General features: G+C 38.7%; 1 protein-coding gene across 1 annotated transcript in view; it reads right to left on the reverse strand.

The window, feature by feature from the left end:
* LOC108514038 (tetratricopeptide repeat protein 29-like) overlaps positions 1 to 7951 on the reverse strand; it is a gene marked incomplete at its 3' end in the record, with an annotated part of 142289 nt that extends 134338 nt beyond the window's left edge. The window contains 6 exon segments of the mRNA XM_017850071.1: positions 51 to 134; positions 1998 to 2095; positions 4710 to 4744; positions 4747 to 4809; positions 7100 to 7139; positions 7784 to 7951. Coding sequence (XP_017705560.1) covers positions 51 to 134; positions 1998 to 2095; positions 4710 to 4744; positions 4747 to 4780 — 251 coding nt within the window.
* Between the last annotated feature and the right edge of the window lie 4490 nt (positions 7952 to 12441).

Genomic DNA, 12441 nt, shown 5'->3' on the forward strand with positions numbered 1-12441 from the left:
GACAAAAGAAATAAACTTTATATTAAAGAACCTCTAAAGGTTGTACTTACGCAGCAACCTCCTCTTTTGACAATCCTTTGAAATTCACCTCTAGGTAATGATCTATGTCTTCTTTTTCTTTGATCAATTGAGACCTAAATGAAATAGAAAGAAATAATAAAGCACCACCTTATCAAGTTGAAAAGCTACCAAACATGTAAAATGCCACTAGGAGAACAGAAATATTCAGGGTATAATACCATATATAATAAACACAAAAGCTATAGAGGTAGGTCGTTGATCATTTCAAAATTTTATCTTTCCTGAATGGAAAATGATAAGGAAGAATATTAAACCCAGTATGTAAACAAATAAAACACCAACACCTTGAAATAATTCACTTTCTACTTAAGAGTCTTCTCCTCAAAGCTTACAAGATCTTCTATTTTGCTCACAGTTTTTCGTGGTGTAACTTTCCAACTGCTGAAGTTATATACTGTTTGGCACAGAATCCAGAGCCCAGAACACCTGTTTGATTCAAATGTATAACATGAATTTGTCCCAAACATTACTCAATTTTGTCCTGAAATGCTCTTTGAACAGTTTTTTAAATCACACATAAAACTCAAATCACTAAAGATTCAAGGTGCAAAATGATTTTAAGAAGCCCTTATTGAAAATATACTTGTAGTGAGTTCATTCTTCACACCCATTTGCACCTTTAAAATAAGCANGCTTTTTCAGACTTCATAAATATTTTACATCATTCAAAAGTAAAACAAAAAATATGTATATATATTATAGTATACACACATGAATTATACATTCATTGAAAGATTTATCTGCTACAGGAAAAGAAAATTTTGATTTATTATTTTAAAAGAATTTTTATGTTAGTTTAGCTGAATGTATTTATTTTGGTCCGGGGTCTTTGGTCTTTCCTAGAAGAAATACTAAAAGTGAGGCATGAGAACAAAGAAGCCTCCTGATACTTTGATCATTATGCCTTGCAGGAATGGAAAAGTAGTCATATAAAGAAAATAAACCTATGTATGCAAACTATTTATATTGGTAAATAATATGTGTATTACAAAAAGTCAATAGAATTATCAATGGCAATTTCAAAATAGCACAATCAGTTAATATTCATAATTATGACAAAATGTATCAGTTTCTCTGTCCTGCATTTCCTCAGTGACACTTTGAGTAGCTCAGCAGTCACTCATGGGCAGCAGCAGTTTGATGATGCATTTTCAGGCCCCAGCATCATTTCAGGAGCTGATTCATGGCCTCCAATCTACCCTACAAGTAAGGCTCTACCCTCCTTCTTCCTAAACATAAGTCAGCCCTTGGGACCTTATAGATTAAAAGCATTACACCTTTCAGTCTGGGCATGGTGACTCATCCCTACAATCCCAGCATTTTGGGAAGCCAAGGTGGGTGAATCATTTGAGGCCAGGAGTTCCAGACCAGCCTGGCCAACATGACAAAACCTGTCTCTACTAAAAATACAAAAAATTAGCTGGGCATAGTGGTGCATGCCTGTGGTCCCAGCTACTCAGGAGGTTGAGGCACGATAATCGCTTGAACCCAGGAGGCAGAGGTTGCAGTGAGCTGAGATCACACCACTGCACTCCAGCCTAGGTGACAGAGTAAGACTCTGCCTTAAAAAGAAAAAAGCTTTACACCTTTCATTCCCAAAGCTTCTGCTTTCTGTTTTCCATACACATTTAAAACAGGAAACTTATCTCCAAAACTCTATGGGAACCATGATATAATTGCAATAGGAAATAAAATGATGAAATAATAACTAGATTAATAAATAAATATATATATATTTGCAGTATTTGAATGTGGTTCATAAATCCTTTTGAAACAGCAGATTTCAATATTCTCAATATAACAAGGTATTTTTCTCTTCTCTTGAAATGATTTTATTTTCTGAGATACATTATTGACATTTCTCACTACAGAAAATTCATTCTGTAGGAAAATAAGTAAAAACCAGGGGCATGTACCTTGGAATTTTTCTGGAGGAGCAAGGCAGCTTCTGTCTGGCTAAGGCTGTAAGCTTCGGGCGTGTCATGGGCAGTGGGGGCAGGGTGGTCATTTCGGACTACAAAAAGAAATAAGTAGAAATTGTATTTTAAAGAATAAATCTTTCAAAGGATCCTTTAAGACATTATTAGAGATTCACAGTCTGTCATCTTAGTTGAGAATGTCTACATGTAGTGCTATAGCTGTATTATTCAGGAATGATGCTCAGTGAGTGGATTCTGTAGGTTGCTTCTCTCATTATTTTCCTCCATTGTCTGCTTTTTGGCCAATTTATTATTTGTCTGTATCTTCACCACAAAGTAGATAAGAAGAAAATATGATAAAAGCATTGATGGTTCAGTTGGCATCTTTGGTAAGAGTTTTGTAAGGGACATGATTGCAATTAAAGAATGAAGATTTTTAGGATAGCTACGGATTTCCAATGTTTATGTGTTGCTTTCCTGTTATTATCAATAATTGAAAATTGCTCATACTTGTTGTTTTCTAAAAGCCTTATTGCTCGCAAATAAAGGCTTTCCCTTAGATGTGATAGATGATAAGAACAATTCTCAACAAGGAGACAGCTGCCCTGAGAAAGCACACAGCCATAACAATATAATGAATCACTTCAAAATGTACTGTTTTTAAAAAGTTTTAAACAAAAACAACTTTATCTCACACTTTACACAGGTCAGGAATAAGGACAGGGTATGATAGACATGGATTTTTTTCTCCTCCATGATGACAGGACCCTCTGCAGAGAAAACTCAGAAGCTGTAGTAACCCAATGATAAGGGACAGGAATCACCTTGAAGTATCTTCACTCACTTTTCTAGTGGTTGATGCTAACTCTTAGCTGGGACTCAACTGGGGCTATCTGCTAGAACTCATACATGTGGTCTCCTCATGTGGCATAGGCTTCTTCACATCATGGCAACCTAAGACTTCTTATGTAGCAGCTCCAGGCTCCAAAGGCAAATATTTTAGAGAAAAGCCAGGCAGAAGCTTTATCCCCTTTTAGGGTCTACCTTTGGAAGTCACATAGCATCCACTTCTGCTGTAATAACAAGTTCACCCAGATTCAAGGCAAATGAACACAGAACCACCTATTGATAGGGGAGTGTCGAAGTTTCATTGTAAGAAAAGAATATGGCATGGGAGATACTGTTGCAGTCCTTTTTGGAAAATGCACTGTGCCACAGTGGTGAGCAATTAGGAAGGCAAGTCTATAAAATCAAGTTTCTAAATCTTACTCCAAAGGGACACCTGAACATGATGTCTGTGAACTTAGAATAGAAAAATTGTTACATGGTGCAAGGGCTCTCAGATGCAAAACAACCTGTGCTTCTGTTAAATAGAGAGGCATCCAAAAGGCCAGGGGCTCCTGATCTCAACCCCTCTATATCCACCAGGTTTGACCTGTACTCTTAGCTTCACCAAGCAACTGAAAGGCTTGTTTTAGGTTTTAAATGGCTTATCTTCAGCATTACTACCTGTGTGACCCAGGGAAAATCACAATAAAATCTGGCCCTTGAATATATTCAGCAGATATTTAGTGAGCTCCTTTTTGGTGCCAGGCACTGTTCCAGGTGCCAAAGATACAGCAGTGAAGAAAAAGACAAAACTCTCTGATCTCATAGACTTTGCAGTATGGGGGTAAATATGGAGAAAGACAATACACGAATAAGCAAAATATATAGAACCTCAGATGTTGATAAGATTCTCTACTGGAAAACAAAGCAGGGAACTAGAAACTACCCAAATGCTCACCAATGGCAAAGGGATGAATAAAAACAGAAGGAGACAAGCTCAAAGACATTACAGAGAATTTTGTTGGGTGTCCCAACAGTGTAACGTCTTGAGGGTTATTGTAAAAACTGGCTTTTATTCTCATTGAGGTAAGAATCCACTGGAGGATACAGGGCATAGAATTGACATGATCTGACTTGCATCCTGAAAGGATCACTCTGACTTTTTCTTTCAGGTTAGACTGTAGTAGGGGAAAGGGTAGACAGCAGAGAGGCTAGCTCAAAGTCTCCTGTGAAATGCAGGGGAGAGAGGGTGGTGGCTTAGGTAGGAGTAGAGGAGAGATGTAGTCAAACCTGAAATAGAACCACCTGTGGATGGCTGAGACACAATATTCCTCTAGTGCTACAAAGCCATGGTGGAGGTGGGGGTGGAGAAGCACTAAGACGAGAGAAAATCTTCTGAAATTCAGTGTAAACAGACAGCTTCATGTTACTGAAAAAGATTATTACCCTGGCCTAAAAATCATTTTTCACATAATTAAAGAGAATTCTAATGGAGATCAGTGGTTTATTTTAAATATAATAGAATCCCAGTACTACCAGTTTATCAAGGCGTGATACGATCTATGAAACAAAATGCCTACTTATTTTTATGCAGTTGTAGCTTTAAAGGGCACAATCTAAACAGTAAATGTTAGTCCTCTCCTGCAGACTAAACATTAGAAACATACTATATTACCCTTCATAACTTCATAACATAATGACTTTTTTTTTAACTTTAAAAATCTGGTTTTCTGATTAGATGTTACATTAAATAGTTGAGTTACTGGAATAACAAGAACTTACTAAATGGCGACATCATACAGGGCATATGGTAAGAAGTCATGACTCATGTGAGGTTTGAAGGGACACCAAAGCTCCCCAAACGGGCTCCCAAGAGCTTACTTCACAGGAGCTGTGAAGACGGTTCCACAGAGTTCAGAGTCCTCCAAGGTTACGGTGAACATCTGAATCATCTAAGTTCTTAACCCAGACCAGTGTAGCCCTAGGAAATTTCAAAAGGGAGAGAGGAAAACAACTAAGTGTGCCTTATTTGGGGCATTCCATCATCTATAAATTTTAGATTCTTTTCTAAAAGCCCCACTTGACTTGCCAAAGCATTATGCAGTGGGCACTGGGGCCAGGGTAATCTCTTCATAATTGCAGGGGTCTTTGAAGAGTTCACTAAGGAGGTTCAAAATGAGGAACAGTGCTTGCAATTTCCTTGAATACTAAGAATATCCAGCTATTTGTAGACAGATAAAAGAGAGCAGCCCCCAGAGGTGCTGATCCAGTCAACATAGCCCATCCAGGTGAGTATAACTCCCCACCAAAGTTGGCATACCAGCGTGTTATATAAAATTTATCCTTTTTGATGCTTACTTGAGATCGAATAGAAACCAAATGCAAATGACATACATGGAGAGGGGTATGTCTTCTTTGTCATACAGATCAACTGCGCTTTTTTTTTTTTCAAACTCTGAGTCAATGTTTCCTATCATTAGTTTCAGCTGCCAGTTCCTTCATTTTGCTCTCCTCTGATCTGAGAACATTAGCAGCAGGAGCACCTTTACTCTTAAATTTAGTTTAATGTAAGTACTGCAAGCCCTGCTGGCAAGCCCCAAGGCACAAACTCTGAATGGGGGGTGGTCAGAACTGAATGATAAAGTGGAAAAAAGTTATCAGAGCTGAATGATAAAGTGGAAAAAAAAAAAGCATGTTGGAAAAAATATCGCTGAATCAAACTATGTTGGAAAGTTTAAGCTTAGAGTGAGGGTGGAAGTTGAACAGGCTTTCTCCTTGTTTCTGAACCCCACATCGTGCCTTGCCAGTGCCTATCGGGAAAGGGAATTTTGTTTCTCAGAATCAATACATGGCCACATAAGGTATTTTGTTTTACATAACAGATAATGTGTGATCTGAATTTTATGACACAGTTAATATTTTGAATGCACCAAATATTTAAAGGGGTCCTGTAACAAATTACTTTCTTATCTAAGTAATTGCCATCTTTTATGCCTTATAAGTTCAAGCAGGGTTTGCGGTACTTACATTAAATTAAATACCTGTAAAGAAAGCCTTTTGGTCTTTGTTAATATGAGTTGCATCATTTTCCTGGTGTTGGTCAGACAGCATTCTCAGTTTCCATGTGAGCTCCAGCCTAGACTCAACAATGAAGAATGGGACTAGTGCTATGAGGTGACTGACCCAGGCCTGTAGCATAAATGGAGCACATCACCATTAGTTATGGCACCTCCTTAGGGTTCTCCTAGATCAACATCTCAGGGGAAAACACACAAGATAGGTGTGACTGCAGGAAAGGATATTGCTTAGGTTCAGGTGAGTAAGAAAGAAGAAGAATGAAAGATACCTCTTTGGCTGGCACCAGAATGAGCTTAGCCCCAGGAGCTCAGGCGGAATCAGCCTCTTAGGAGGACCCAGAGGCACCTCCCCAGTGCCAGCAAGTGGGCAGTGCTGCAGTGTGGCACCATCGGGTGCTGAGACAAAGATCAAAAGGCCGCCTGAAGCCATTCCACTGTTGGTATTCAGAAGAGATTTGGTGCACCCTTTGATCTGCTGGTTGGCTCTTGTATCACAGTTACAATCTCTAAGTTTGGCCCCCACATGCAAAGACAAATGAGAATGGAGAAATACAGGATGAAAGGTTTGAGAGTGCTAGGTCAGGCTGAATGTGTCCCATGGTGTGAGTTTAAATTTTTGGCCCCCAAGTAAAATTCTTCAAAGACTAACCCCCCTTCCCTCTATCCCCAGAGATGCCTTTATCAGGAAACACAAAGGAGGGAGGCCTACTACTGTGTAAAAGGAGGCTACTTGGAGAATGACTATGTCTGAGGCTGACCAGTGTCTCCAGGGTTCAGTCACTTTGGAGTAAAAACTGAGATGAGAGAAATAAAGCCAGTAAAGCACAGTAAGCGAGTTTATTGTACATCATCACAAGTTCAAAACAAATACGATTTTACTAAAAATCATTCATAAGAATTAAAACTTTTCTATTATCACAAGCTCTTTTACTATGAAAGTTTAACGAAAACTACAGAAGAAATATCACTATGCTCCCTAAGTAAAGAAAAAATAAATTCATGAAGAGTCACTAATAATGTTTATTCTTGGTATCATAATTTTTTGACACTTCTGGCACTCTCTCTTGGGTAATTAGATAGGTTGTTAAGTAAAATAAATAGAAAATACATTTCCTACCAACTGACATTGATGGCTAAATCACAAAATCAAGCAGGAAAAGAGTCTGAAGGCAATCCATATTTCAGTTGACTTACATTTGCAGATTACTGCTGATGGTCTCTCCAGGCTTATAGACTTCAGCCAGAAAATCAGGAAGCAAAGAATAATAGCAAAAAACAAAAGAAGTTTAAAATCAGTCAGTAGTGTAACTCCTCTCCCCGCCCCGAGTCATGGAATAAGATTCACTCTTACAACAAATACTACTAAGTTCCTACCATCTAAGTTTAGATGAACTTTTAAAGAAAATCCCCAAGTATAGATCCTATAGGAGAAACTAATCACTAAATCAGTGAAATGCCAAAACATCTGAAATATGTATATGTATTGATGTATTTCAATACAAATGTGACATTAGGGATAACCATTTGCTCTCTCAAATTTACAAGATAGAGTTATCTTTGCCAAAAACCGAGAGCATCTCAGTTCCCTTTCTTTTCCCACCTAGTACTCAACAGGACTAAAGGACTTATCCTATGTATAGTTTTTCACTTCCCTCAGAGGGTCAGGTGAACTGGGGAACAAGAGGAACTGGCGCCTTTCCCTACTTCTCTTTCAATTGGTTTCTTGAGGTACGTGGCGAGGGCCTGGACTCAGGAAGTTTGAGAAAGACTGATGGAGGAAGGGCTGTGGGGGTCAGGGAAGGGGCTGCCTGAAGAACAGCCCGCCTCTCCAAGGAACTGAGGAAGTCCTGTCCCAGCCTCGCCCCTGCCGTCACGAACCTCGGTGCACTCGCCCAGTGAAACAACTTCAGTTTTCCGTTCCACCGAAGTGAGTCCCCCACCGACGGCAGGTGCTGGGCGTCGGCGCCGCCCCCTCCTCTATTAGTGATTCCGAGGCCTGGCTGCGCCGGCGCGGAGAGAGGGGACGCCGAAAGCATCTCCAAGGAAACAGAGAGGCAAGGCGGGACGACCGGGGGTGGGGTTAGGCTAAACCGGGCCTTGGGATTGGGACAGCTCCCAGACTCTTCGGGCTTGGGGGCGGAGTCTGGCAAGGGGCGGAGCTTACTGACGGCCGGGCGGGGCCCCAGACAGCCGAGGCTTTTGGAGCACGGTTGCTTTCAGAAGTTAGCTCGCTTTTAGGCATTTTCACATAACCCAAGGGGCTCGAATTTGCCACTTTCATTTCTTTCCTGGCCTTGCATTCTCAATGTTTTTCTTCATTGCCCTTTTGTCCACAGGATTGATAGGAAAACGCTGAGCCAGGCATTCATGACCCCGTGACCTGAAGCCAATTTATCCATCTAGCTAAGTCATTCATTCTCTTCCTCAGCCTCTCTTGCAGTCAGAACCCACCACAAATGCCTTTTCCTGTCCTGTCCCCACAGACAATTCAATTTTAAATTGTGGTTCGCTAAATACTCAAGGTCTCTTTAAGAGAACCTCCCTGCATCTGTCCTTATTCGTTTTGCATTTTTACCTGAAACTCAGGGTTTTATATTTACACTAAATAAATATCATCCTGTTAATCTTGGCCCATCATGCCATCTCTCCTCTCAGAATGAGTGCAAGGAAGTGAGCCTTCTTGCTCATTCCCTCATATGTATGGGGCAAGAAAGTGAGGCTTGCCACTTGTTACTTCTAAAATACAGAAGTGCTGGAAAGTTAGGCTTTTGTTCCTTGTCTCCTGTCACGCATTGTAGGAGAATGAGTCAGCAATACTGCTCACACGAATCATTCTACTAACCATAAATCGATTCTATTTGGAGTACAAGCATATCAACCATAACCACACTTTCATTCTAACATCTGATTTGCTGTCACAAGTTACTAAATTATTTCCAAGTAAGTTTACATTATACATTCAATGATGACTGTGACAATCTGTAACTGGGCTCCACCCATCCCCCACACCAGTAAGACTCTCATTCTATTCTCATGAGTTTATTTTCCAATTTCAGCATCACCTTAACCACTCCACTGTGACCTGTGTGAATTCTTTTCCAGTCCTTGCTGCTTTTTCTGACTTAGAGGTTTGTAAATTCCATTCAGCTTCCTTTCTCACAGGAGGCTGTCTTAGTTGGCTTTCTAGGTAGTTCCTTCCTGCTTCTTTGGACTTATTTCTCCTACTTGCTGTTTTTTCACTATAAGTTCTTTGACTAATTCTCTTTCTCCTTCTGTTTAGCATAGAATTCCTTCAGTTAGAAAACTTCGTTCGCAAGTGACAGGAAACTGAAACGGGCTTAAGCAAAAAAGGAAACTGACGGCAAACAAAGGATGCCAGATTCAGGTGCAACTTGATCTAGAGACTCAGGCCTTTCTGAAAGCTTTGAGGATTCCAGAATACCCCTACCTTTCACAGAATTAATTTCTCCTCTTCTCGCCTCCTTTGTCTTAGACCTACCTTTATTTTATCAGTATAACTTTGCATGGTGTTTGGCTTATGGGAACCAAACTTGCCTGAAAGATTTTGAGTACCTTGAAAGCACAGACTTTGTCTTATTGTTTTCTGAATTCCCTGGAATAGTACAAGGATTAGTATACAGTATGTGCTCAAAACTATTTTTTGAATTAACTGAATGAATGACAGAATAGAGTGGTTTTTCAAACAGATTCTTCCTTATGTAATTCTTCTCATTGCTTCCTCAGTCTTCCCCACCTAGAATTCTAGGGAGAAGGTCAGGTGATGCAGTTGATAATTTGAATGCTATTACTGACATAACAACCTCTAAAGTTTCCTCTTCCAATCTTTCCCTGAAGAAATGATTTTAGGTGAGGTCAGCTCCCTAAAGAATAAGTGATAATTTTCTAGTGCAAGCCAATCCATCTTAACTACTCCCCATAATTATTCTCAAAGTGGTTTTGATATCTCAATCATCAATTTCTACAGTAAAATTATTCTGAATTCTTCTTGTTTTACTAAACAAATCCCCAAGTAACATCTTAGGAAAGAACATATGAGATAAAATTTTTAAGTTCTTTCATGTCTGACAATATCCTTATTTTGCCTACGAACTTTTGGTAGGGTTGCACATTCTAAATTAACAATCATTTCCCTCTGAATTTAGAAGGTATTATTTCACTGTTTTCTAGTATCCAGTGTTCGAGATGAGAAGTCTAGTGCCAATTTTATTTTCCTTCCTTTGTATGTGATGTAATAGTAAGATCCATATGCGGTGACAACCACAAATCTGTGCAGCCTAAAACAACAACATTTATGCATTGATTACAGTATGTCACCATCACAAGTCAGTCTTGGGTTTTGCTCCATGCTATGTCACAGGAGAGTCAATATGAGAGAACCTTTACCAGCCCGGAGGATAGCTGGTCTGTAGCAGAGAGATCATGAGAGTAAACTGCACATTAGCTTTAAAGGCTTCCTCCAAAAGGATACCCATCACTTTCGCATTTCGTTGGCCACAACTGAAATAGCCATGCTCAACTTTAAGAAAGCAGATATCTGCGATTTCACCTGTGTCTGAAAGACTAGATATCAATTAATGGTCATAATGATGGTTGTAGACCTGGTTTTTCCCCTCAACACAGGTATTTTTAGGTTACTTTCTTTATCTTTTTTTGTTCTCGAATTTTATGGTAGAACTCTTCAGCTGAGTACTCACATCCTTCTTTAGATTTAGATAATTGTCTTCTATTTTTTAAATTATAATTCCCTTGTCTCAAATTTGTTCTATTATTTCTTTAAGATTCTGTTTAGTGAATGCAGATCCCTAGATTTGTCGTTTTTATCCTTGATCTTTTAAAAGATTTTATTCTTTTGCCTTTATATTCTAAAGTCTGTAAGTTTTGACAATATTGCTTTTAGTCTTTAATTGATTTTTTTGTACATAGGAGAAGTCACATTCGTAGTCTTTGAGCGTTCTTGCTTTCTGATTGCTCCTTCTTTATAGACTCTTCTTTTATGAATGAAATAGTTTGCAATTATCTTTGAATATATTAATTTGTTTTTTAAAGTTGTCTTTTTATTTTTAATGTTTGTGGGCACATAGTGGGTGTATATATTTATGGAATACATGAATTATTTTGATATAGATATAAAATGTGTAATAATCACATCAGAGTAAATGGAGTACCCATCACCTCAAGCATTTATGCTTTGTGTTACAGACAATCCAACTGATACTCTTATTTTTAAATGTAGAATTAAATTACGATTGATTGTAGTCACTCTGTTGTGCTATCAAATACTAGATCTCATTCATTCTTTCTAACTATATTTTTGTACCTCTTAACCATCCCCACTTCCACCCCCCCCCCCTCACTACCTTTCCCAGCCTCTGGTAACCATTATTCTACTCTCTATCTCCATGAGCTCAATTGTTTGAATTTTGAGTGCCCACAAATAAGTGAGAACATGTGAAGTTTATCTTTCGGTGCCTGGCTTATTTCACTTAACCTAATGACCTCCAGTTCAATCCATGTTGTTGCAAATGACAGGATCTCATTTTTTTATGGTGGAACAGTACCTCAAAGTTGTCCTTTTTTGTTAAATTATCTTTTCTTCCAGGAAAAGTGTTTCTTTTGTTAATGTTGAAATTTCTGTGTTACATACCATATTGTATTTGGTTAGTCTATTAATTAGCATTAGGTTCAGCTGTGAGTAACAAACAAACAAGCAAACTACAGAATAGGAATGACACTCCATGGTGTCAGATTCCTAGTTCCTTCTGTTTTTAGCTTCACTACACATGGGTTCCATTCCCAAGATTGCCTCACTGGTGATCCAGCTATTACATCTTATCCAAAGAAAGCCTGCACAGGGATGAGGGGTCAAATGGGGACCTAGTGGCTAAATTTTAACAATGGAAATTGTGCTATCTAGGCATATTCAGAGAAGACTTAGTAGCCTAAAGTGCAAAGCCCGTATTAAGCATTTTCCACTGAGGCATCTTTGCTCAGAAAATTCCCCTTTCTTGGCTGATATAACTGTTCTTTCCTTGCTTAAAGATACTGCTACTTCTTTGCCTAAGGTGGTTCTCTTGAAGAAAAAATACAATACATTTTTATTTACCCAACCTATCCAGATCTGTAATTACAAGTGAATTTCATCATGTCCTAGGGGACACTATTTTAAATATCCAAATCTGAGGAGGCTCTTGTAAACCCACACACACGCGCAAACACACACACACACAGAGAGACAGAAAGAGAGAGAGAGAGAGATGAATTTGCTGGTTTATGTCAGTAAAACTCTAAGAACATTGTTTTCTTTCAGAATAGATTTTGAGGATTCTTCAACAAAAGGTTGGAATACAATATTAGAAAAAATAAATTTGTCAAATGAGTGCATTTTCCAGATATTCTAAATTTCATGTGTTATTTTGGGTGACTAAGTGTATTTGACACTTTTCTGGTTTGGGTATTGCAAACCTTCCCAACTCTAAAGTAAGCTGTGTTGCAAAAAAAAAAAAAAAAAAAAAAAA

This window comes from Rhinopithecus bieti, unplaced genomic scaffold (genome assembly GCF_001698545.2).
Source record: "Rhinopithecus bieti isolate Rb0 unplaced genomic scaffold, ASM169854v2 scaffold_32105, whole genome shotgun sequence".
In the NCBI taxonomy this organism is placed as follows: domain Eukaryota; kingdom Metazoa; phylum Chordata; class Mammalia; order Primates; family Cercopithecidae; genus Rhinopithecus; species Rhinopithecus bieti.